Raw genomic sequence first — 27,771 nt, 5'->3', positions numbered from 1 at the left:
ATATGCTTCCCCCACCCTACAATGTCTTATATTAGTCAACTCAGATTGATTTACATGGATGCAAGAACAGAATCTAGAGCAGGAGTGGGCAAAATGCAGCCCGCGGGCCAGATGAGGCCTGCCAAGCCATTCTATCCAGCCTGTGGGGCCCCTAAAAAATTTAGAAAATTAATATTTATCTGCCCCTGGCTGCCTGTCATGCGGCCCTTGATGGCTTGCCAAAATTCAGTAAGCAGCCCTCTGCCCAAAATAATTGCCCACCCTGATCTAGAGCAATGTCTGAGTTGATAAGAACAAGACAAGGAATGAGAAAATTGTCTGCGACAGAAACAGTGAAGGGCACCATTCCCTGAATACGGCTCAGTGGCAGAATCAGGTTTGAGAGCCTGCCAGACTGCTACGCTTGTTTTAAACTTATAGATCACTTATCAAGAATTTGGCAAACTGCTTATATGTATGAGGCTACCCCTTCTCTACAAAATTCTTCATAAAATATTGATTGTGTGCATGGGTGTTTATTGACTGACTTTCAGGAACCTCAAACCATGTTTTTTATAAGGCTTAGCGGATGAAAAGGTCAGAGAACTTTAATTTATTACTGAATGGCTGAAGGTAGCTGGCTGTTGCAAGGCACATGCAGGAATTAATTGCAGAACTGGCAAGAGTGTGGAAGGGTACTGTCTGCTCTCTAGACCGCTCTCCTCTCAAGGGAGTGAAGATGTTTAATATTATCCGAAATCAGTGGTACCTGTTACTTTTACTCTGCAGACACGGACCCAAATATAGTTCTAGGCCCCTCAGTGTGAAACAGAAATTATGTTTAATTCATAGATTGATAGATTGTTAGGGGCTGAAAGGGATCTTGTAGATCATTGGGTCCAGTCCCCCTGCACTAGGCAGGAAAAGACAACTGGGGTCAAGTCTGTCCAGTCTCCTTTTGAAGATTTCCAGGGTAGGTGACTGCTAGGGCTGTGTGAGGCTCCAGACCATGCTTTCGATCCGGAGAAGCTCTGGACGCTTCAGCATCTGAAGCAGCATGTCCAGATCAAAGCGCTGGCTTCGTTAGGCTTTCCAAAGCAGTTCGGAGCTTCCGAAGCACTTCAGAGATCCAGCCATAGGGTATAATGGGGAATCAATGAAATATCTATAATGTTGTTGTTTTTTGTCTGACTTGGATGAAACATGCAGGGGTGGTAATCTCTGCTGACAGCATGAATCCTGCCAAGTTTCAAGAAGCTCAGTGCAGGGGTTTGGGGGGAACTGTACCTCAAGCTGCTGACAGACAAAATTTGTGACATAGATGGCCCTGTGTGTGTTAAGGTGCAGTGGGCTGAAAACTGCAGGGTTGGTGGTAACCCCTGCTGAGGCCATGAAGCCTGCCAAGTTTCAAGGAGTTAAGTGCAGGGGCTTGGGGGAAAATGCACCTTAAGCTGTGGACAAGCAAAACTCATGACGTGGGTGACACTGTGTGTGTTAAGGCGCAGCAGGGTGAAAGCTGCAGGGATGGTAGCCCCTGCTGAGGCCATGAAGCCTGCCAGCTGTCAAGGAGATAGGTGCAGGGGTTCTGGGGCCCTGCACCTCTAGCTGCTGACAGACAAAACTTGTGTCACTGATAGTGGCATATTCTTAAACACATAGCACAAAAGCGTGTGCACATTGACCAATGGTTTCTAGGTCTGAGCACTGAGCTCTTGGGAGATGGCATTAAACAAGGAGAGAAGCAGAAAATCTTCCCAGAAATGGGCAGGCTGTGACCGAGGGGAATGTGACCTTGGCGGCCTGGAAACATACTATTGTTTCCCTGGGAGTTACTAAATGAAAAGAATGAGAGGGCTGATCACAATGAAGCTAACTTTAGATGGTGGGAATGAAGGGGAGGAAAAGGGAAGCTGAGACTTGAGCAATTTCTGTGCAAGTCATTTTAGGCAAAGTCCATGCTCTGTGAGAACTTTAGATACTTTTAGACAACTCCCCCCCGCACCAAAAAAAAAAACCACAAAGAAAGGAGTGACAAGGGTAGGAGACCAACTGGCCTGCAATTTGAGTTGGTTTAGGCAAGGAGAAGGAAACTGGGATGCTTAGAATTTAATTCTAGTTGTACCACTGACTAAACATGGCTCCTTGGCAGGCTATGTAGTCTCACTGGACCTCTTTTAAAACAGGTATAACTGTGTTAAAGGATCATGAAGGAATGAAGTTGCAGTGCAAAGTCAGAGGCAAATATAAGTATGTTTAAGGGGAGTGGAAGTCAATGTAATTTACAGATCTCTCTGTTCCTTACCAAGGGACATTGAACCGCTTAGTGCACTTAGATTCATACTCCACCATAGACACCACCTTTAAATTGAAGCAACTGCCTGTTAAAGATATGTCTATGTGACAAATAAAGGTGTGACCAGTACACAGACAGCCAGACCACCCACCCCTTGGCTTAGGCTAGTGAGTTCTGCTAACAATAGCAATTTAGACTTCAGAAAGGGCTGCATAAGGTGCTGGGATGCTGGGTTTGCACCTTGACCTGCTGTCCTGTGCTGAAGTCTAGGCTGCCACATCATCACTGCAAGCATTGCCTGCACTAGCCAGAAGAGATGTTCACGTGGAGCACAAATGTAGCTTCTTTTTTTACAAAACAGATGTGCCTTGAAGGAATGAATTAATTCAGTTGAGCCTCTCAAGTTCAGCCCTAGGCTTCCACTCAAGACATCAGCCTGAGCTTAAACTCCTTTCCTTTTACTGCTGCTTTCAACAGCAGTAGGCAACACCAGCTAAGAATGTACTGTTTTTTCAGTTTAGACACATTGAGTGAACTTGAGGTGGCTTATGAAAGGGAACAGAAATTATTGTAAAAAGAAAAGCAGTTAAAAGACCAGAAGAACATATAATCTACCCTACTTATTACCTTACCCCACCCCTTCTTAAGTCCATCTGTATGTAATGTATCCTAATTTAAACTCCCTTTCACTCTTTTACACATTAGTAAAAAAGAAAAGTCTACACGAATCCAATTGTGAGTCTGTTAGAAGCCAAGGGAACCTAAATGACACCCTCTTAACATATAGGTCTGGGATAGCATGGGTGAGCTGAAGAATCCTGTTGTTCTTAATGTCAGTTATGAGGCAGAATGGATTAAAAAAAATCAAAGTTTGATTATACACTTTTACATAAAGCCTTTTAACAAAATGGAGGATTCTGATTCAAAACCACAGCTCAATATCACTATTAAACTAAAATCACATCTCTGCAAGACTATCCAGCAATCAGAAGCTCGCAGGGTGCGGGAAGTTTAATGTCAATGACTGAAATGGCCGGCAAAATAGACGTGAATGCTGTACAAAGGAAAATTGCTCAGAGGAAATAATTTGAGCATGGAATTCAAACTGAGCTCAAAGTTTGGAGCAATTTGTCTTCTCTTCAGCAGGAGTGGAGTGAGGCTGAGGACTCACTTCATGTCAAATAAAATTTTTGCTTTTATTCTAAACAACTTTTCCCGAGTTACAGAGTCTTTAAAGGGAAGCATCGTTGCATGCACTAAGGGAGATGGGAGAACTGGGTGGGGTGGGGGTTGTTTGCTCTACTACACACTTGATGAGCAGTCAAGAGTAAAATAATTTGTGCCTTGATTTCTGTGAAGTGGGAATAGTAATACTTTCTTACCTCAAGATGATCTGGTAATGTTTAAATCACTGAACATTGAATAGTCACTGAGATCCTAGGCTGAAAAGGATTAAACATTCAAGGGTACATTATTTAGCAAGATGACAACAACTGTCCTGAGGAAATGTTTCACCTACTCAAGTGGAACTATTTCTAGGGTGAAATCCAACAGCTATGATATACAGAATCATAGAAAATTTGAGTGGAAGGAACCCTGGGTACCACCTCTCTGGGTAGCCTGCTCCAATGCTTTACCACCTTCCTAGTGAGAGCTCTTCCCTATATCTAACTTACATTTCCCTTGCTAAACTAAGCTTTCCTTGCATATTTAACATGACTACATGCTGATTTAGGACATGGCATTAATACTAGCATGAAGTTTAATCTACCTAGATGGACAGCCACAAGGCAATGCTTGCAGATGGAATACGAGTGAGATTTTGTGATTAACAGACCCTAATGAACTACACTTGGTTACCGAAGACTGAAGCCAGCCTTGGAGACTCCTGTACTGGAAGGCAGCTGGCTAAGATCAGTGGGAGCTAACCTTCTTGGCAGACATACTACAAATTAGCCCCACATCCTCTTGCCCTGTCTGATTTGCTGCTCTGCTTTCTAATCCCTATCCTAACTGCCACCGTATTGTCTGTCCCCTCCATGGTCTGCCAAGTGCCACAAAGAGGGGCTGCCCATGCCATTTGTGGCACTCATGCCACAGGTTAGCCACTCCTGGCCTCGATGACATAATCCCCTCATTACTGTACTTAAATAACTACTACAATTTCAAAACACAACACATTTTGCCACTTCCTAGCTACTATATCTTTATATTGGCCCCAGATGTATTGTCACATTATATTCTATAAAGGATTACTCAAACTGATGTTTAGAGTAGTTAGGTGCCTAAAATGTATTGAAATTCAGTAGGATTCTGGCATCTAACTCTAAGATCCTTTATTAAGAAAGGGGGTTTTACCTTAATTGAATAAGATGGATACAGCTGATTACGAAGAGTTTACAGGCATGTAACGCTTCAGATGAAGGAAAAATAAACTCATGACCTTGTGTACACAAGTTCAATATCAACATATTTAAGACATGCAGATAAGGAAATTGGAACAGGGCCCCTAAACATATTTGTTGGTTGTAATTTTGTTTTTAACTCAACTATTTAAATTACTTAATATTTTCCAATGTGGGGGTTTTCCTCACATAGCTAAAAGAGTTAGTATTTGCTATAAGCTATCAGAAAAAAAGAACATTGGTTTCAAAACCACTCCCTAGTTACAAAAGACCTAGGCTGGAAAACTCAGAAGATGGTAGTTAGTTAATGAAGACCCGATATATTTTATTTTCACTGCCTTAATTTTTTAAGACAAAAAATATCTTCAAAATGGGCATCCTTAAACAGTTGGAGCTTCTTTTGTAGTTACATCAAACTAGACTTTCTTACCTGATCACTAAAGGTGCTTAACATCTACATCTTTCCATGCACCCTCCCCTTGATTAAAATAAAAACACCAAAAGATCAGCAAGGGAGAAGTGTTGCTACTATGTTGGAAAAGCTGTCAGAGAGCAAGTGACTTGCTACAAATTCTACATTCTGACACCAACATACATGTCACAATAGGTCAGAACCCGACAATATGACCATTTGGTAAAGAGAAATATGTGTTTGAGTCTTAGAACTGCTTGGATCTAAAATCTTACAGATGAAGTTTGCATACTCTAATTTTATGCTCTAATTCAGCTGTTCCCAAACATTACAGAAGGGTACAACAACGTGGTTTAGTGGCCTTAATATGGGTCTAGGAACCAGAAACTCCTGTGTTCTAAGCTTGCCTGTGCTAACAGCAATTCCTTATGTAGGCTTGGCCAAGTTACTTCACCTCTGCCTCTCTCCCCATAAAAATGAGGATGGTACTATTTTTCTATATCAAAAAAAGCTTATTAGCTATATTTCAAAGGTTTAAATCATAAACAGATGACAACAATGATTTTCATCTCTCACATTTCCTTCCAAGAGCAAAAGGAATCAACCAATCTGATCTTATCAAACTAGAGCAACAACAGCTTTTTTCCCCCAACAGTGAAACTTGCTTGGCAAAGACTCTCCGATCAAACACTGATTATTTCAATGGATTCCCTGGCCCGTGCTTCAGACAGCACTTCAAAAGGTATTTCAACAATATGGCCAGGCTAGGAACTAGTTTTGTGTCCCCCAAAATTGAAACCATTTGTTTATAACTGGAATCTAGGTTGTTCTAGGAACATTGTATTGAATGCCATTGTACAGCTGGTGATTTTCTATAAGAACTCAGACATGCCATAGTACCTAAAAGCTGTGAGATTTCCCTTGAGTCTGATGGCACTCCAATGAAATGTCCCTACCCTTGGCTGTTGAAGGTTCAAAGCTGGGTTTCAACAACTTGTGTCTTCAATGAATGCAGCTGCTGTCATAAAATATAGATTCATAGATTTCACGTGATCCCAGCAAGAAAAATATCCAGATGTTTTTGAAAGAGTCCAGAGTAGGTGCTTACCTCTGGTGGTAGTCTGCTTCAGACCCTGGGCACATGCACCATAAAGAATTTTTCTTATGTCTAGCTCCCTCTGGTGAACAGCTGTTCTCCCAGGCCCTTATATAATTGTAGGCTCCTACCAAGTCCCCACTGAGCCTTCTCTTTTCCAGACTGAAGAATCCCAGATCCCTCAGCCTCTCCTTATATGCCCTGCCCTCCAGGCCTAGGATCATACAAGTGGCTCTTCTCTGGACTCTCTCAAGCTTTTCCACATCCCTCCTGAAGTGGGGCGGCCCAAAACTGGATGCAGTACTCCAGCTGCAGTCTTACCAAGGCCGAGTAAAGCAGGAGGATGACATCCGTGGTTTTTCTGGACATGATGCACGCCAGAGTTTGGTTTGCTTTGCCAGCTATAGCATCGCTTTGATGACTTGTATTCATCTGGTAGTCAATCAGGACCCCCAACTCTTTTTCGGTGGTGGTCCTAGCGAGCGTAGCACTGCCAAGCCTGTATGTTGAGAGTTCTTCCTACTGAGGTGCAGCACCGTACATTTCTCTACATTGAAGGCCATCCAGTTTTGGTCAGCTCATCTTGAGAGCATGTCCAAGTCGGCCTGTATCCCCAGCCCATCCTGCAGTGTGACTGCCCACCCCATAATTTGGTGTCATCTGAAAACTTTGCCACTTCACATCAGACTCCCGACTCCAGATTGTTAATGAAGATGTTAAAGAGTACCAGACCAACTACTGAGCTCCGAAGGACTCCACTGGTCAACCTGTGCCACACCAATGTGCTCCTGTCAACTAGTACTGAGTGGATCCAAAGACCTTGAACCATTGGTTTATGTTGCATTTGGGTGAATGGAGTAGAGAGGGTGTCAGATATCCCACCAATGCTCTGGAGAAACATACAAGTAACTTCAGTGCTACTTGGAACACAACTGTACATTAAGTACCCATATATTGGGCTCTTACTGGAAAATATGCAAGTATTAGACTGCCATCTGGTGGGAATAATCTGGATTCATTTATAAGAGACTGTGCAGAGGAAACATCTAGTTTTGTGTTGTTGCTGACAATGACTATATTAAATGAGTTTTTTAGATCAGTAAGAACAGTCAGACAGAGCATTTTTCTCTTGCTTTATAAGTGAACTGTCTAACTGATGTGAGATTTTTAATAAAACAAGCATCAAAACAAAATGGTATGACTTTCTAAGATGACCTTTTCTGTAAAAGTTTGAGGACAGATGCAAGAGGTCAAACAATCTGTCATGTTGGAGAAGTTTTTGCTACAAAATCATTTACATTCCAAATAACTCAAAAGATGGAAAGCTAAACTATGCACAATATAGATTTTCCTGCTTTTGCACTTTTTCACAAATCCAAATCTTTTTTTAACAGGTACATAAAACTAAAGGTTTTTCAGAGCTCCATACTCCACAAATAATTTTTAAAGAAAACCTAGACTTCTAAGTGACTGTGCTCAGGGTTACTGCTTCTAGGGGTTGAGAGACAAATTTAACACAGTAAACAGATTTGAGTCTGGGAACAAGATGTCTTCCACACACTGCCACACCTGCTGAATGACCTTGCACAAGTCAGTTTAGTCCTCTCTGCTATTTACCAACCTCTCAAAACACTCCAAAATTCTAGGATGCTGCATGATCTTAAAAGAACAAAATATCAGCAACTTTTTGTGCACACTTTTGTGGCTTCTACAGAGCTTATTACTTTCATACCAAATTTAGTTTGCCATTTTGACGTACCCATATAAATATTATCAGTCTGGAAGAGTCATAGTCAGATTTCATCCCAACTGCTTTTTTAAAATCAGAGCTTAAATTTTCTAAATAACAAATCCATACCCCCTGCTATCTAGCTATTTGAAGCATAGTACTGTAGTCTGTACCTCCATTCTGCAAGTATGACAGTAGGGTAGCATATAAAAGTAATGCCATCCTGTTAGTAAATGGGTTGAAGTAATGACACAAATGCACCTAACAAGAAAAATGGTACTTTGCAAACTGTCACATCTAAGCCACCATCATGTCATACTTGGCCCAACCTTCCTGTGAATATGTAGGCATTATTTATTGATTTACACAGTGCCACTCAAAATTTGAAATGTTTTATACAATTACAAGATGTAAGCAGATCTTTTGAAAGCAGGAGGCACTATGACAAATGTGAACAACTCCACATAATTATTTAGGGATGGGGAAGCGAGTACTAACTTACCCAGTGATGTCCAAATACGAAAATAGGTAGATGCGTGTTCTTATAGAAAATATTAATTTTAAATTTAATCCCAGAAGTTTTGGCTAACAAATAGAGGTGATCATTTTAACTTTTTTAAAGTACTTGATCATACCATCACTGAATTTGATTTTCAGTTTGTAATAGACTCAAACTATACATTAGTTCTTCCACCAATGGCCCTTTGAGGAAATAAAATAAAAAATCTCATCAAAAGAATTAAAATTTATCTGAAGAGAATATCATCTCTATTCATGATTTCAAAACCAAGACATAAATGTACAGAAATAGTAAAAAACACATAAAGAGTGACTGTTATTTCAATTAAATACTGCCACCAAACCATGGGTTTTTAATACAGTTGGAGTACAGCCCTGAGGGAGCAAATATGTGGCTATGTGTTGTGACAGTTCTAATAGCCTTGGTTCATATGAGAGATTTCATTATTATGAAAACCAGTCTCCCCAAGGTCTGGAAAGAACGATAGATGTATGCTTATAACACAATTATATTTCAATTATTTAAGTTAAGATTCTTCCTTATGCTATAAATAATCTCAAGTCACTTGCTTGTAATAAGACAGCATGTCATCTAGACTTTGGTAAAGTGGCTGCTGATTTGGGGGGCTGTTGTAGTAAGTCTGTGTTGATGGAAACTGCTGGTTTGGTGCTGATTCCGGTTCCAATTTTTCATGAGAGGGTTCAGGCCTGTTCCAACTCTGGCTTTTTTGGTTGCTGGCAGGCTTTTGGCCCCAAAAGTAATTAGAAGGTGGTGCAAACTCTGGATCTCGTTCATCTCTAAGAGCGGACTGTCTCCTTGACCATAGTCCGGAAGTAAAATCTGTTACGATGCAGAAAAAAAACATGATAATTTGTATCCAAGTTTTACTGTACAACGATGATTTATGTTTCCTTCCTAGGAAGGTATCCCCTCTTTTCACAGTTTAATAGCAAAGGAAAACTGAGTTGCTTAAAGTGACTAGCAAAACAGCTTTCTACTTCTTTATCATGATAGGGTGAATTTCATCTAAACTCAAGGAATCAAAATCACTCTAAAAAGCATTAAAAAAAAAATTTCAACATTCACAATTTTAATTTTAAAAAGACATAGTTTTTAAATAATCTGGTCACTGGTTTATAGAAAGTTGCTAATAGTATAGGGCTAGCCCCAGTGCAAGGCACTAAGGGCATTTTTAGATATGCTCCGGGGGTGGAAAGGATAGCGCTTTAATTAGAGCGGCAGCAAGAGCCACTCTCTAAAGTGCCACTGCATCTCGTGTACAAGTGTTCCTATACTTAAATATGCTGGCAGGGCACTTGAACTGAAGCTCGTTTGACAAGTTTCAGTTCAAGCAAGCCTGATGCCATTTTTAAGCATAAGGACACTGATACACGAGATGCAGGAGGTTGCTAGAGCACAGTAATTGCTGTGTTCCAGAAGGCTCAATTAATCGAGTAATTACAGCGTGTCGGAGCAGCCTCTGTGCTCATGTACAGACACCCTAAGATTTTGAAGGTATTAAAAGAAGACAACCATGTCAAAGTAGCTATTATTAAAATGTGCTATGCCCTATGGTGGTCTTGGATGAGTTGTTCATGTCAGCAAAAGTGGTAGACAACTTAATTTCAATGTCAATTATTTCTCATTAAAAATAGCTATGAAGTGCTGTGTTCCAATAACTCAACTTTATCATATTTATAAAACATATAAAACAAAACATAAAATTCAGTGCTTTGAGTGTCTCTTTAAAACAGCTATGATTTCTCTCGCAAAACCCATTTCAACTGCCATGGAGAAATTAATGGATTTTACATATTCCTGGGACAAAAATATTGTGTGCATATTCAGCAAATAGATCCCCAATAAAAATGGTTTACTGTTATGCTAACACAATAAAAATATTAAGCACTAATAAAAAAAAAAAAAGTACATCATTAAAGCAGGGAGTTGCATCTATCACATTGTTTAAGGTGTGGTGCTAAAGTGGTTACAGATCATAGACTGTAAACTATTTCAAGTTTTATTTTTAATATAAGGCTAGAAATTATGTATATAGACCTGTTAGGTCCTACTGCAACACAGTTCAGATATGTAAGTGGCAACTGTTCAATGAATATATGTTTGGTATAGCCTTTATTCATGCTATCAGCTAGGGGATCATCAGATTGACTGACAACAGAGTTAGTGCAAGGTTAAACACAAATCCAAAGTACATTCCTAGTCTATTCTTTTTATGCATTTTAAGTGCTAACATCAGGAATGCATGATTGCATATTGCTGCTTGGTGAGTAATGTTCTTTATAATTAACCTTTATGACTATTGTATCCAATTAGCATTGTATCATTCTACATACCTTTCTAAGGATCAATCATGTCTGGTACTATGCCTAGCATCTTTACAATTTACTGATGAATGAACTTAATCAAGTACAGCATCCCCAATGCATGTATTGTCGCAGGTTTGGTTTTACTATCCTATGTGCTTTTATCAGCTATCACAGCTAGTACTGATTCCATCTCTCTCAGGATGTTCTTGAACAGATCCCAAATGTTCTGATGCACTCTGTTGTCCTTCACAGAACTTTGGATCTCCAAGCTTTTAACTTTTTTGGGTCTGCCTTATATATAGCAACTTTTGTATTGTAATTATCTATATTATAATAGCAGATGGATCTCAGGGCCCTGCTGTGCATGTAATTCAGACAAAGCCCTCACTTTAGATCCAAATTTACTATTTACTATGCATGAAATAGATCAATAGATTCTTGTTTGTATTTGCCTCAAATCGAGAATCCCCTTCTTCAGAGACCTACCTGACAATGCCTACCTTTTCCACCCACTCAATGTTTCCTTATTGCCTTTTGTCTGTTCTCAGACTCCATCTGTCTCCATAGTCTGTTTACATTATTTGATGCAATACAGAATCTATTCATGCATTTCAAAGTGAGACACTAATGTTACACATGACCCCTCATACAGTAAAATCAGTATAGACCAAAAAAAATCATATTATTTACAATTTCATGGACCTCCCATGAATGCAAGCAGAGGATAATCTTACAGAACATTACACCACCTGCTCAGGTCATAGCCAAGGTGGTTAATCATGGTAACGAGCACCAGAAAGAAAGTGGAAACAGAAAATAGTTTCCTTTACGTCTCAGCCCCATTGCTGCTTATCACCAAGCATAACTAAGAATTGGGCTCATTCTATAACTTAAATAGCATTTCTTCCTATCCCATGTTTAAGTTCATAGGCTAGTTTTCTTACCTTTGCCTTTATCCCACTCGCGAACATATGGCACACCTGGCTTGGTATCTTTTCTCTCCTGAATGACAACCTCCACTTTCCTACTTTCTGAAGCAACTCTTGCAGCCATGGTGGCTTCTGGTTCAGCTGGTACTGGACCAATTACTTCATCTGCTTTTGTTTAGGAGAAAGAGGGAAAAAGTTTGTTACTGACATGGCATGAGTTTAGATACAAACATCACAGGATGCATACAAGCGTAATAGCTGTTTACATTAATGAAGTCTACAGCAGTTCTCTAATTAGAACAAAATGCATCTGACTGGGAAGATGGACGTTTTTTAATTACTGCGCACTAGTTCACAAGTGATAAGGAATAAGCCAGTTAATCAAGAAACAAATCTATCAAGAGACACTTTATTAGGTTTCAGTGATATGGAAAGGTGGCTGAAAATGTGTTGCCTAATAACTGACACAGGAATTGGTTGAGCTATATACTGAAGATGGGAAAATAGGTAAAATGAAAACAGTAGCATATTTCCCCAGCTTACTAATCATGAAGAAAATCAGTAGTATTCTTATTTCTTTTCATAATAATAAGACTTAACACAGATATACTACTGCTATTTTCAAAACACTCTTCAATTAATCACTGGTTCAGCACTGTGAAGGGGTATTAACTCAATTTTACAAAGGAGAAAGAAGACAGTATGAAATAACTCTCAATTCCAAAGATGGTGCCAAAGCAGGACAGGGACTGGAACTCAGAAGTTCATGACCTCTTTTACATGGACTTCTGACATTTCCATTTCCTCAAGGCTTGTCTTTGCTGCAGTTACTTGAATATTCCCTTGAATCCTGTCCATATACAAAAGCCCTCAAAACAAGTGCAATGCTGATTTTAACTTCAGTTAATGGGGCCATACCAGGATTTAGATTAAAACTTCCATCAGCTTAACTTGTTAATGGATAACAACTATTCTGTATAGCCGGAGACTTATTTTGCATTGTGGCTGCTCTCAGTGTAGCTAGGCTAACTCAAGAGCAGTTAATTTAAATACAGAGACCTCAAGTGAATTCTTCATAATAGTATTTTGTTCTCTCATTCGGGGACTGTTAGTGGAGGGACAGCATAAAGAAGTACCCCATGTGCACATAAAGTTTTGTAGTGCATCCATTCGTACATCCTCATACAAAAAAAAGTCATGTAGCAGAATGGGTTCTTGTTGAAGAAATGAGTCATAGCTATGACATGATGACAAAACTCTGGCCTCTGATAGTTGTACATTGTCATTGGACAACAAAATCTGGCCCCTTACCACTACTTGCACTTGTCTTATTTGTATGAGTATACAGAATCTGGCTTCTCTCACAACTCAAATGAGATGTACTTCTTTGCACCATCCCATCTTAAAACCACTATTAAAATGCCTGCTACTCTAACTTTAAACAACCTGCTTAATTCTTGCCGGCAGACATGAATGCTGCCGGTACTATAATACACAAAGCACATAACTTGCTATCCTATGCATAAAACCCCCCTATTTTAACATGATTCATAGATTGTAAGGCTGGAAGGGACCTTGGAAGATCATCAGGTCCAGCCCCCTGCATCAGGCAGGAAAGACAGCTGGGGCAGGTGATCCCAGCAAGGTGACTGTCCATTTTTACATCTGTGTGTAATTATTTGAACTGTTAGTTTTTTCACAGTCCCATAGTTTAATATATGTAGAATATATAATGCTGATAAATACAATCAGCAAAATTCAGCCTGAACAACCTATTTTCCCCCCATAAGCAAAAGCTCATTTAAAAAAAAACCAAAAGTACTTGCAAAAGTTCATACCTCCACCTTCCAGTTTGATTTCAGTTTCCTCTATTCCCTCCTCTTTCAATCTCTTCATCTTCCTTGCTCGAAGTTTAGACAGTCTTGATTCCAGAACTGCCTTTCGTTTTTCTTTTACATGTTCACGTTTTGTTCTTTGTTCTTGAGTCTTAATGACAACAGAAGATATTAATTAATTAACTCTCAGGCTTGATTACAATCAATTGCGCATTTCCCTCAACAGTGCCCGAAGCAAACAGATTATCGGCTACATTATCCTAATAAGGAAAAACCCATCCCAGTCTTTGAATGCAGCCTTGCAAATCCTACCAGACACAGGACCTGTACCACTAATTTCAAATGGTGAAGGTAGCTCAGTGAACTAGTTAATTATAACAAATTGAATGTGTCTGCTTTCAAGGAGCTCTTATCTCTATCACATTTTCCCTGTAAAAGTACTTATTTCACATCTTAGTTGAAAAATTCAGAAAGCTAAAAATAGGATTTTTCACTGAGGCTACATCTATCCCCAGCTCATGGACGAAAAAAGCCCAAACCAGTTAAGTTCTTTGCTTTAGGATGTAAAATTTCCTTTAATGCATTTACCTATACCTCTTCTACCTACAACTGCTTCCCAAACTTGATGCAATAAGAGCTTCTTTACATATTTTATGCTTAGAGACTAATACAAAATGTGATCAAGTTCCTCAACTTTCAGAGCCAACTTTCCCTGAGGGCATATTTATCATGACTGCTCGCAAGTGGCAATTTTGAAATCTATGTAAACATTCACTAGAACAGCTACAGTAAATGAGCATTTTTTAATGCCAACCTTCAGCCTACCTCCTTTGAAAATATGTCCCCAAATATTTTGCTGTTTAGTTATCACAAGTCATGAGTGAACAATTCTGAGCCTAAACACATTTACGAAGTTGTACTCAAAACAAGGTTCCACAAGTACAAGTCATTTATTATTTGTATGACTGTAGTACCTAGGAGTCCTGTAGCTGAATCAAAATACAATTATGCCAAAACCAATTTTTAACCCCGTACCTGTTCTCTTAGCATATCCAATGTCTCCATTTGCTTGTTTCTTAGTTCCTTATCACGAGAAAAGGAAAAATAACCAACACCAAGCTGCCTGGCCTCTGAAAGGAAGGAGGAGTTACAACAAGGTTATATTTTACCAGAGTTACAGTCACCACAGCCCACAATTCACCATGGTATACATCAGTAGGAAGAAGCCTGCTAGGCCATTGTGTTCTCTGTCTTGCTTGTGATTCAGAGCTATTCCTAATAAACAAACATTTTTGTCCAGTCTAGTTTTAAAAATGTGATGAAGCATCCTACCACCTTTCCCTAAGAGATTAAATGATTTTCCGATTTATTTCTCCAATTAATAGAAGAATCCATTATATCTCTCTGGGAATTGCACAAAATCGTTGTTTAACAGAAGTGAGAATTTATATCTATGGGAATACTTTTTTATGCTTCGAGGTAAATCACACTTCTTCCAGCAATCATACAATGAAGATAAACCATATAAAAAGAAATACATGCCATTTTCACGAATATCTTCATAATGTATGGGTCCCATAGGTTTCTTTAGGGCCTCCTCTTCCTCTTTTTCCCACTGCTGCCGCTGAATTTCTCTTCTCATGTCTTCAGAGAGCAGACTCTTCTCATCAGTATCTTGTCTAATAAAGAAAGCAGAATATGGATTACAGAATATAAATGTGGGTTCTGTGGTACTGAATACCAGAAGCATGGGCTATGTAGGGCACTACTGGAAGAAAATGAAGGTATGTCTCCACAGCATAAATGTAGTGCTGAGCTGATAGCACTGTGGAACTTCTGGCTCATGCCACAGTCTACACAGCACTGGACAAAAATATCAGTTAGTTTTGGAACCAGAAGCAATATAACCATATTAGTGCTGCACTACAGGCATTAATATGAAGCTGCTATTCTGCTTCCAGTTTTGAAGCTAGAACATGCAGAGCTAGGCACATAGATAAACTTTACAATGATGAATGAACTATAAGAATTAATGCAGTTTAGAATAAGGTCTACTATACTCCCCTCTGACACAATATTTTAAAACAAAGAGATCCTTTAAGATGGTACCATTTCCACCGGTTTTGTGAAGTCACTATTAACTCAAAATGCAAGGCGAAGATGAAGCTCAAGAGAATATCCACCAAAAGCCACACTTTTCTCGGCATCTGTAGTGAAGCTGATACAAGACTGAATAGCAACATTTTAGACTTAACATCAGAGAATGAAATAAACTGAAAACAATAATGTACTGGCAGTGAATTTATATCTTGCATAGAAGAGATCAAGAGCTGAGGTAGAAAATACCTTACCTTTTGGTTTTCCTTTGGAGAGAAGAAACAGTTCTTTGTCCCATAACCTAGCTAAAGCAAAGCTTGCTGGCAGATCACCAGCAAACAAAGCATTTATATTTCTCATTTTATTTTTAAATGATAAATATCAAGCTGAAGAATCCTCAAATGAGAGAAATAAGAACTTACACTTCAACTAAAATAAAGCTTTGATCATGGAGACTCTAAATTACTTTCCAATATAATTCTCAGCTCTGCCATTACAGTTTTATCAGAATAGATGTAATGACCAAAACAAACAAATGCAGTGCTAACAAATTCATTTGGAATGTCACCCTGTATTTGGCTTCCTAAAAAAACCTTGTGATGACACCATTCGGGCTGGAAAAAATTTGGAGGGATTGTTCAGAGTTCAATAAATTAAATTTCATCACAGAAAGGACCACAGTTGAAAAATAAATCAAGTATCTGTCAGGTCAGTAACTTATTTTTTTAGACGTTTGTTTTTACGGTAAAATACAGGAGCCAATGCTGCAATTTAAAAACAAGACAACACTGCATGCACATGCCTCTCTCTTAAAGGATCAATTGCTGGAGCAAAACAAAACAAACTTCGGACTATTGCCCGTGTTTCAAATGGAAAGTTTTGATAAAATGAGCTACCTTTCCCCCAAAACTGCATAAAAAGATTGTAACAGTTTAATCATAAACCAAAAATAATGCACACTGTTTTAAACATGAACAGGATCAAATTCTACTGCTACCAATATAAATGCAGAGATTTCTGTGACTTAGAGGAATTTTGGATTTACATGAAGGTAATAAAGTAACAGTCCTTTTTTTCCTCAGGGAAAAAGCAGTTTGTAAAATACTGTAGGAGAAAATATTTCCATTAAAGCCACACCTTTTCCCCTGAAGCTCTTTATCCATTTTAAGCAGATCTGGCAAATCCTTCTTCATACAGCGTCTAGATCGGCCAAAGGAATCCACATAATCAACCCTGAAATTAAAGGGAAAAGAATTTTATGAATAGAGTTTTATATCCTGAGATTTACAGAACTCTTATCCAGTAGATAAAAAGTTTAGTACTTTCCCAAGAATATTCACCCTCTCAGTGTCTTATGTTTACCTCCAGCATAACAGTCGATAGAAACAGAATAAAAGTATGCATTTTTAAGAGTGGCCATGACAGATCTATTGTATTTATATACTGTACTCCATCTCATGCTCAGCCTGTCGCCTGTCTCAGACACAAAATAGTTTAAAAACTCTTTAAAAAGTTAAAACATCACATAGCTCCAAGTCAAAATAAAATTATGAACACAGTATTTGCTTCCCGTGGAGAAAATAATGATGCAACATTGGCTTCTGACAAATTTAAATTGCTACAGTATATCTCAATTATCAGTCTAAGGCTCATTTACTAAGGATTTCAAGTGATTTTTATCTCAGTTGAACAAAGGCTGTGTAAAATGATAGCAAAATGCTCCTTTGAAACACTGACAGAGATGGCTTTATGCAAAGCTCTTTATCATAGTGAATGCTCCATTTATAGAATCAGATAAACAGAAGCAGTTATTGATGCTAAAGAACTTGGCAGCATTAGGGGAAAAAGTGTTCCAATCATCCAAGTTTTGAAAATTCAAGTCACAGTTGACGAAGTACTGCTGATCCAGAATGCAACATGATCCCTAAGGCTAACTTTGAAACACTTGTGCCTTCATAGAATCACAGGAAACCAGGGTTAGTTAATTATTAAGACAGTAATTAGATTTGCCCTCTTCCTTTTATTGAGGTGGTACAGACGAATGTTGAAAAAGAATACAGAAAGTAGAATACATTGGCTCATGTTTCTGAAAATTAAATATGATCAGAGCACAAAATAGCCTGATAGCTTCATTTCTGACTTGCATTTTTAGTCTAAAAAGGCTATGTTTAAAATCAGAATGATCTTAAGTACTAAGTGATAACGGTTGATTCTGTTACAACTTAGCCTTCTAGACACCTCATAACTCAAAAAATTCCTACTTCTAGCTGCAATGAACAAATCAATCCTAGTGAGAGCTTTAGGGACACTACAGGAATGTACTGGAAGGCAAATAAATCATGCATTCTATTCTGTGACATTCTTCTCTCTTATTGATAACTGAATGTAAAGGGAATAACTGGTGGGTTACCTACTTTATCATTTCATCTATTCAAGTGATCTGAACAGAGATAAAACAAGAATCCAAGAAAGCTACTGGGTTTTCAAATAGGTGCTTTGGCAACAGACCTACAAAATAGGACTGATATATAAACATTCCATCTCTGGCTTTTAAAATTTAACTCTGACTTAGGAAAAGGCCCAGCTGATATAATCTGATCTGTGTAATGGAAGACTTCATCTGAACTCCTTAAGAATCAGTAACAATTGCATTATTTTATATGCCACAGAAAACGTATGGATTTGAGGAATTCAGTGCAAACAGTATCATCTTGCTCAGTTTTGATAAAAGAAAGGAAATTAAAACAGCAGTTAAGTAAAACTGCACTGCAAGTTTACAGATATTCAAAACCCAACAGATTAAACTATACGGAAATAAGATATCCCATATGGTGTCCTTCCTACAACATAGAAAAATCAATGTAAAAGAATGCTTCTTGTAGTGAAAGGATGTCACCATTCATAAATATGTTCTATCAGCCAAAACGACTGTAAAACAGACTACCTCCCCAAGAGATTGCTTAGAAATAAAAAACAGACTTGTTTCAATGGTTCTGCTCATTGTATATTACCAACCATTCTTCACTGGGGTCCTGTGGAGGTGGTATTTCCATTTCAGGTAGTGTTTCTTCTTCATCTTCCTCCTTTTCTGATGTCTTTCTAGAAGCTTCACTCCTACATAGATCCTGTACCTCTCTCTGATTGTCTATGATCTTCTGAGTGAAATCCACAAGGTACAAATTCTCAGTTTCTTCATCTAGGGCAGAAAATCAATTCTTAGATAGCAGGCATCAAAAGAACAGAACTGAACAAGAAATCAATATGAAATAGCCACAATCAGCTCTCCCGCTGCAAATGCCCTTGACTATGCTATCGGATAATACTTTAATCTCATCTAGTGCCAAGCAAACTCAGAACTATAACCTGACTCCTTACTGATGAGCTGCATTTCTGAAAGCAACTTTGTTTAAAGTAATAAATCTTCTTTGTACCATACAGAAAAATTCACAGATAAATTTACACAGTCAAATGGGTCGCCAAGTGGCTGGAGGGCTGCACACAGAGAGTGGTGGTGGATGGGTTATTTTTGACCTGGAGGGATGTGGGCAGTGGGGTTCCCCAGGGCTCGGTCCTTGGGCCCGCACTGTTCAACATCTTCATCAGTGACTTGGACGAGGGGGTAAAAAGCTCCCTGTTCAAATTTGCTGATGACACTAAGATGTGGGGGGATGTGGGCACGCTAGAAGGAAGGAATAGGCTATAATCGGACCTAGACAGGTTACAGGGGTGGGCGGATGAGAAAAGGATGGGATTCAACACTGACAAGTGCAAGGTGATGCACCTGGGGAGGAAGAGCCAGCACCATACCTACAGGCTGGGGAACTCCCTTCTTGTCAGTACAGAGGCAGAAAAGGATCTTGGAGTTGTCACTGATGCCAAGATGAACATGGGCCGGCAGTGTGGGGATGCAGTCAGGAAGGCCAACCGCACCTTGTCATGCATCCACAGATGCATCTCAAGCAGATCCAAGGAGGTGATCCTCCTCCTCTATGCGGCACTGGTCAGGCCACAGCTGGAGTATGGCGTTCAGTTCTGGGCGCCACACTTCAGGAGGGATGTGTACAACGTGAAGAGGGTCCAGAGGAGGTCACTCGCATGATCAGGGAGCAGCAGGGCAGGCCCTACGAAGAGAGGCTACGGGACCTGAACCTGTTCAGCCTTCACAAGAGAAGGCTGAGGGGGGATCGAGTGGCCTGTTACAAACTACTCAGAGGGGACCAGCAGGCATTGGGGGAGTCACTGTTCCCCCAAGCACTACCAGGAGTGACCAGGAATAACGGTCACAAGCTGGCAGAGGGGGATTCAGACTAGACATTAGGAGGCGCTACTTCACTGTCAGGGCAATTAGGATCTGGAACCAACTTCCAAGAGAAGTGGTGCTGGCTCCTACCCTGGGGGCCTTTAAGAGGAGGCTGGATGAACACCTTGCTGGGGTTGTTTGACCCCAGTACTCTTTCCTGCCATGGCAGGGGGTCGGACTTGATGATCTGCTCAGGTCCCTTCCGACCCTACTAACTATGAAACTATGAAATACCCAGACACTCTTTTCGCAAAAACTGTTTCTCTATGAGCATCTATTGTGCTAATCAATAGTTTCAATGTTCATTTACAACATATAAAATAAAACCATCAGAATGAAAGAAAAAGTTCAGTTTAGAAAAACTGATATTAAGATAATTAATTTCAAGGGAGAAAAAATTCTTTAACAAATGCATGGTCTATATGAAACAGCTAAATAAACCTGCAGCAGGCTCCTTTAATCATTTGTGTAGTTTCCAAAGTGGGTATTAAAAAACTGTCCTATAGAATTGGCTACATGAAGAGCATTCATATAAGTCTCTTCCTCCACAATTAGAAACTATCCACATAGTTTACTGTTCTTGGGTTTTCTATTACGAATCCAGAATACACCTCTCTCGCAATGACAAAGCATGAACCCACAGTTCTCCATTAGAGTAGAATACTCTTCAGAATGTAATAAACTATTTTTCTTTCTTTGCAATATAACCTGTGTTAATCAGTTTATACTGTACCTCTAAAAAGGCTCATTTAGCTCAAAAGCAAATGTTTATTGATTAACAGAAGTAATGTATTTCATAGCTGAACAGCTGTCAACTACCAGGTGGTTAAGGCCAATTCTGTAGCCTAACAAAATAAAAAGCAAGATTTAAAAAAAACACAAACAAAAAAACCCAAAACCTAAAAAAACTCCAAACCCCAAAAGCTGGTTTCACACTTGTTTTGTTCACCTGGAAAGTCTCCTTTAGTCATCTTCTCATACAGTTTTGCTTTCTCTTCCAGTTTCTGCCTGAAAAGAAAATGTTGTTAACATTTCAGTATGACAGATTTCAAATACACCCCAAAAAGAATAGTTTATCATCACTTAGACTGCAATGGAATAAGGAAATGCTGAAATACATTTGATGCTTGTCTTTGAAGCCCTTTTAACCAAACGCTCCGAGTTTTTCCTGCTGTGCCCCTACCACCCTTGTACTGCATTAAGTGCCAGAGAGACTACTAACTATAGCTGAAAGAAAATGCAGAACCCTGAAATCTATTCTTGGCAGGTAAACAAAAGACAAATTTTCCTTTAAATTTAACTGCAATTTCTTGGCATGTATAGATATCTGATTATAGAGTCAGTATCATGAAACGTTCATAGAAACATTGATGCAGTTATCAGAGACAGGAATATCTTGAACAAAACAATTCTTTTCTAGCAATGATATACTGAATACCCACCACAAAAAGAGATGCTTTCCAGAAAACACAATTTGGAATGGACACTGGATATGACTACCCTCAGAAACCTAAGCAGGTTCTGATTAGGGTACTAGAAGCCTTTCTCTGAATGTTTCTAAGGGACAGAACTTCTAATATATAAGAATCATTGCCAAAAAAATGAGAGATTATCAATTATATTTTCACTCTGTGGTACACTGTAGAGCTAAGTTAGGCTGATGATTGGTCTTTGATGTAAAGGATTCTGATGTTGTTTTGTGCCTATGCCTCTCCTGACACAGAAGAAAAAAATCAAGACCTCATCACATTTTGATATATTTAAATATACATATTTTCTAAAGTAACCCGAAGTAAGACATTAAATGAGCAATGAACTAATTGCATCCCTATAAAAACAAATTACTTCCTTCTCCTTTTATCTACACACTACTATTTACAATATCCTCTTCCTGCAACTGTTAAACATTTTATATGTTTTGCATCTATTGCATCTCTTATAATGCCTAAAAGTCACCTTGCTTTATCTAATGTTTGCTGCTCCTCAATCTTCTGCTCAACATCTTTCTCAGCTCGTCCTGAAACCCCTGTGTTCGGCTTGTTCCAGATGCTTGGTTTCTGTGGGATATGCGTTTTTAAAATTAGATTTCAACTGTGTGTGGTTATTGAAGAAAAATCAATATGGAAAGAGAAAAAAGCTGCAGATAACTATTAGTCTAACCATTTTAAATTTAATGATCCATCTCCTGTGCTGCTGAATGCAGCAGGTATGTCTGAACAACTCAGGAGAGGAAACCCAGTAAAGAGAATCACATTGTTTTTATTTTATTTAAACATTTGGAGACTGAATAGTAATGTCCATGGAGATCCTACGGTATTTATTTATAACTGCTTTAAAATAAATTTCATCCAATCCAAAAACTGTTTTTATGGCTTTTAGTTGTGAAAATTTTCAGGAAACTTCCAAAGACTAAACATGGCTTTGTGAAACATAAGATAAATACTGATATAAAGGTGTCAGTGAATATAAAAAAAAAAATGTTTCCAAGCAAATATGGTCAACAAAAATATCTCATTGATTTTTCCAGATACAATTAATAATGGCATCAATAAGTAACACAACACACCATTTTTATGGGACTATTTTTTCAGGGTTGTATCACTTGACCTTCTGAAGAATGTGTATTAAAATATGACGTACAAGGAATGAGAGGACAGTTTTAGACTCTGTACGAGAACCTCAAACAGAAAGAGCATTAGAAATTCAATGAAGGCCACCATCAAGAGTTTACAATTGAACTGAAATACTGAAATACATTGACATGTTCTTTTGATTAACTAATGCCTTGTTTTTTCCATTTTGTTAAGTAAAAAGAATAACAATAAAGATAAGACATTAGTCATGACTTTTTTCTACCTTATTTGATGTTTTGGGTTTTACAGGAACTCCAGCATCTTTTAATAGTTTTTCTTTCCTGAATTCTTCTTGCTTTCGGAAGAGTTCAGCCTTCAAATCTACCAACTACCCCGGTAGAAATAAAAACAACAAGAGTTACCAAAGGAAAATAAAAGGAAATTCCTAGTGAAAAAGCAAGACTGTGGAGCTGTAACAAAATCAACTGCGTTTCAGCCATGGAAATGTGGAGCAGGAATTTAACATTTAAAAATTTACAGCAATATCTAGTGCTCCGTAAACCAAAATAATGACATAAAACTCAATGCACGATAGGTGGTTTAAAAAGTTATTTATAGACATTTGTTATTACTGATCCTTCACTCCATGATGGGAAATGTGCAGGGACAGAATAGGGATCATTTCATACAAAGCTATTAGCAGCCTCCGAAGACCAACAAAAACAGAGAATATATAGTAATAAAATACCTGCTTGGTTAAATTTAAAGACCAACCTGTATGAAAATGTGATGACAATTCCTTTTCAAAGAAGAGTCTTAATTGATTGAGGTTAGTCTTTATTAAAAATCTAACTCTTTGCACACTATTTTTAGATTGTTTTTCTTGTAAATGTTAACGTAAAACTCCCACTGGCACTATTCGCCATCCCATGTGCTATTCAGAAACTTCATTAAAAGGGTGCATGATCTTTAAGTACCCTTTAGGAGTGTTCTTGATCATGTTTTCTTTCCTGCCAGTCCTGCAGAAAACACACTGGTAACATGTACCTTAACCAGGTAAGTGGAAAATGTTTGATATTGAAATGCATCGCAAATTTTAGCATTTAACTACCTCACATAATTTCAGAGAGGAAAAAGGGGCGGGGGGGGAGGCTGGAAGGGAGTTCAGGAGGTCATTTAGTTGATTCCCTGACCCACTGTTCAAAGCATAATCCTTATCAAGATACAAAACAACACTAACCAACCTAGGTTTTCCTGAACTGTTTAAAGTGCTGTCCCATAAATTCACCATCAAAGGCTTTGTATACAATTTTATTTATTCCTATTGCTCATTGTTACAATGCAATTGTTACACTATGCTGAGAGGGGGAGTGAAGATGGAAAAACAATGCTCTGTTGATTTTTATTAATAAAGCTGTTAGTGAGAGCAATACAAGATACGTAAGCTAGAAGTACATTACTTAACCTGAAGTAAGGTGACATTTTTGCTGTTTATCTATTTTGGACAATCTGGGTGGCCTCTCAATTAAGTTATTTACTACTTCCATATTTGGGATTTTTAAAAGTGCCACTGCCCTGCAGACGTACAAAAAACTAGAACTCTTGGTTCCAAAAGGACAATTTTTTTGCCATTTTCCAGTTGGTCTAATAAAAGGTGTCATTTTGGAATCAAGAGTTCTAGTTTCTTGTATGTCTTTTCATCTCAGACCAACACGGCTACCAAGTACACCCACTGCCCTGTAGGAATATTTCATAACCAAAACCAGTTTTTGATAGCATTGTCTGACTTCAACTGATTAAAAGCAACGGAATGTCAAGTTACAGGTCATCATACAGCCATGCCCTTACATCCACAGAGAATATTTTCAATAAGAAACTGCTTCTTCACACAGAATTTCCTGCTGCCTCCTGCAGGTCAGGGAATCTCTTCAGGTCTCCCTCTCACAGTCTAACACAAAACCTTAATTACAGTTCAGAAACACAAGCAAATTCAGCACTGACATGCATGCACAGGGGAAGTGATCAGTGCATGGTTTTTGTGGGGTAAGGTATATACTGTGTCACAGCACAGCAGCATTTCACCTTACAGGCAATACGCTGAAATCTTTGGAGAAAACGCACCAAGATGCACTCTCTATTTTTAAACTAGTGAAAACACTGTGTAATTTTGTGAGCATCTGATAGGGAGAAAAGGGCAACTTGTTGCTCCTACTCAACTTGTTTAGATTCAAATCACCCCTTATCAGATTTGAGGCACCCCATAAACAGCACCTGCTCTTAATTTTCAGTCATTTTTGACTATGGAAAAATACTAGAGTAATTCTTCTGCTGCAAAGAACTCAAAAAGACCACAGCAAATCATGTTTTTAACCCTACAAATTCTTAACTGGATGATAACACCTTTCAAGAAATAGTCTTAACTGAAGTTAGTCTTTATAAAAAACGTTAACTCCTTTTTTGTTGTTTATAGAGTGCTTTTCTTGCAAACACGAACATAAAACTCCCATAGGTATTACCATATTTCCTTGACTATAAGATGACCCTGATTATAAAAGTCCTGTTGATATTACCATATTTACTTGAATATAAGATGACTACCCAACAATCAGACTTTACATAGAGAAAATGTTATAAATTTGTTATAATTATGCATGATATTAATCCAATGCCAAAAGGCTCATCTGTTCTTTGGGCTGGGCCACAGCAGAGTCAACAGGATTTCATGCCATGGTGACCCCATAACTCAGCACTCCTCAGTATGTGTATACATACTCCAGAAACCTGTCACAAAGAATCTATGTGCTATTTATTCCCCCACTCATGACTGGAACTGGATGGTTATGTCATGGGTACTGAGAGGCTGAGCAACGTCATGGGGAGCAGGGCAACACTAATCATATGCAACTGGCTGAGAGAGGGAGTGACAGAGGGATTCTGGGTGAACTGTTTGGGGCCCTGTTTGGCAATGTCAGCCAGGCACTGGAGGCTGGTGAAGAAACAAGACTCACTGGAAATGGGACAGAAAGGAGCAGCTCAGCTGTGGGAGTGAAGAAGTCAAAATGTCTACAGTGTAGTGGCTCAGCATGACTTGAAAAAGAGCTGGCATTGCAGGGGACTTCACTTAATAGGCACTACCACATACTTTACTCAGATGGGCTATACTAACTTATCCACTGTTCTGGCATGGGTTATAAGGGGAAGCGGACAGAGATGCAACTGGACCTGGAGACAGCGAGAAGGACTACGACAGAGTCAGCAGCAGCATAAGTGACAGTGAATGAACTGAAAATCGTAAACCCTAAATTGGGTTTTGGACTAAGGGACTGCAATGTGGGTAGGTGAGGGTGGGTGCGCAGAGGTGCAGGCACATTTATTATAACCAGAAGTGTGGGTTTCTTAATGCAGTTTTAGGATGTGTGATAGAAAGTTTATGATAGAGAACGTATATATATATAACTCTCTCTCTCTATTATATAGAACTAAATTTTAATTAAAAAAAAAACACAAACTTTTTGGCATAGGTTAGTACCCAGGCAGCAGTAACGTATTTACCCTCCCACTGTCATTTCCAGTGGGAAGATCTTGGCTTTATGCCAACTTCGTGGAGCTGGGAGACTGCTCCCTAACTTGCCCCTGTGGCTGTAGGGGCATCCGAACCTCATGCCTTTGGGCTTGGGCCTACATGTAGGATGCCCGTCAAATGATTTGGAAACATCTGAAGCCCCAGGCAGGGGTGTAGGATGTTTGCCGCTAGCAGGACTACATGTGGTTTTTAAATGATTCCCGAATTTGGATTTGACTTGGTTTGGCACATGAAAAGTTTTCCTTAAAATTTTTTTTACAAAAAGATCTTTTTGACAGGTTCCCATTAGTATCTAAGCCTTTTTTGGCGCACACACACGCGCACACGTCTCAACAGCACGTCTGCCCGATGTGGGCTGTGTTTTATGGTCACGCTCAACGCTGGCTGCACAGGATCCACTTCACAGCTGGCCTCCGTGATGGAGCACGACCGACTTTTTGGCAGCAGTTTAATGATGGGCAATGAGAGTTCCTCATCTGCCGATGTAAGAGAAGGGGCTGCTGACTGGAGGAGGAAACCTAGTCTTGTATTTAAGTAAACACAGTCTTTCCCATCCCACGGGTGACCAAAACACGTAATTCAAGAGCTGTGTGGTCTTGAAACACCCCTTGGGCCTGCACCAGGAGGGCATCTTTGTCCTGCTTTTACAGGACAAAGAGGGTGGGGGAGGGACGTAACCCGCCGGCCCCGTGGCTCACCGAGGCAGCTGTCACATCCAGCGGCTTCTTCCTGCGGTCCATGGCGCGGGAACCGGCTCCTCAACAGTCACCAGGAACCACCACTCACCGCCATCTTGCTGGCATTTTGCGGCGTTGCTGTAAAGCGCGGCACTTTGCAAGCGGCGGAGGCCGCCGCCGGGGAGGGGTCTTTTTGTGACGCCGTAAAGCGAGGCGAGGCTCGCCCTGCGCCATGTTGGTGAGGTCAGAGGGGGGGGTAAGGGCGGAGCTCGCTCTGTGTCATGTTGGTGAGGTCAGCGCGGGGGGAGGGGAGGAGCGGGACTCCTCTGCTTCAAGTCCTGCGCTGCTTTCCCTTAGGATTGCTTCATTATCTCTAGATTATTTAATCATTATTTATTTTAGACGCTGAATTCATTTAAATAATTTAATTGTTCATTATATTTATTGCTTTAACCTTTAAAATAGCTGGCAACTAGGAATAAGTTAATTTTCTTGTACTTTGCTCGCTTTGAATTGTTTCTAAGACTGAATTATTCCCCATGATTTCTGATTGCGAATTATTTTAATGATGTGAACGATTGATGATGTTGATCATTCTAACTGTGTCGAATTGAGACTCATTTTACTTATTTATAATTCTTGATCATTTTAACTGGTTTGGGTCATTCACAGATTCGCATCATTTAATTGCATTGGTTCTTTTTGATCGTTTCTCATTGTTGATTGCTGTTAATGATTTTACTTATTCATTATTTTTCATTGCTTTAAATTGTTTTAATTACTTTTCCAGTTGCCCCCTGTGTTTCTTTGGTTTTATCTTGCCCAGTTACAGATGCCTGCGAGAGGGGACGAGAGATCCTTTGCCGTCTTCTAGCTCCCATAGTCTCTTGTAGTGGATCAAAGACCTGCCAGGCAGTAGACTTGGGATGTGGGGCCTCTTCCATATTCTTGCCATTTTCCAGTTGGTCCAGTTGCCTGGCTGCCCTATGGGGAGCTCTCCACTTCTGCATGAATCC

The 27,771-nt window shown here is 39.3% G+C and overlaps 1 protein-coding gene across 2 annotated transcripts; it reads right to left on the bottom strand.

Annotated features, from left to right (window-relative positions):
- Positions 1-3,515: 3,515 nt before the first annotated feature.
- CCDC174 (coiled-coil domain containing 174) lies at positions 3,516-26,931 on the bottom strand. Of its 2 annotated transcripts, none has more exons than XM_090022504.1 (11): positions 26,777-26,931; positions 22,779-22,883; positions 21,879-21,979; positions 20,872-20,930; positions 18,638-18,818; positions 16,760-16,855; positions 15,068-15,204; positions 14,561-14,655; positions 13,529-13,676; positions 11,706-11,855; positions 3,516-9,274 (listed from the first exon to the last, which is right to left on the bottom strand). In XM_090022504.1, the coding sequence occupies exons 1-11, from the start codon at positions 26,816-26,818 to the stop codon at positions 8,991-8,993; spliced, it is 1,398 nt and encodes a 465-aa protein (XP_089878630.1). In that variant the 5' UTR covers positions 26,819-26,931; the 3' UTR covers positions 3,516-8,990. The 2 variants fall into 2 exon arrangements, with proteins under 2 accessions (XP_089878630.1, XP_089878629.1); XM_090022503.1 differs by having other exon boundaries at positions 3,518-9,274; positions 11,706-11,858.
- Positions 26,932-27,771: the final 840 nt, after the last annotated feature.

Source organism: Crocodylus siamensis, chromosome 11 (genome assembly GCF_052110815.1).
Source record: "Crocodylus siamensis isolate JL-2025a chromosome 11, ASM5211081v1, whole genome shotgun sequence".
NCBI classification, from domain to species: Eukaryota; Metazoa; Chordata; order Crocodylia; family Crocodylidae; genus Crocodylus; species Crocodylus siamensis.
This window is presented reverse-complemented; position numbering and strand designations above follow the sequence as displayed.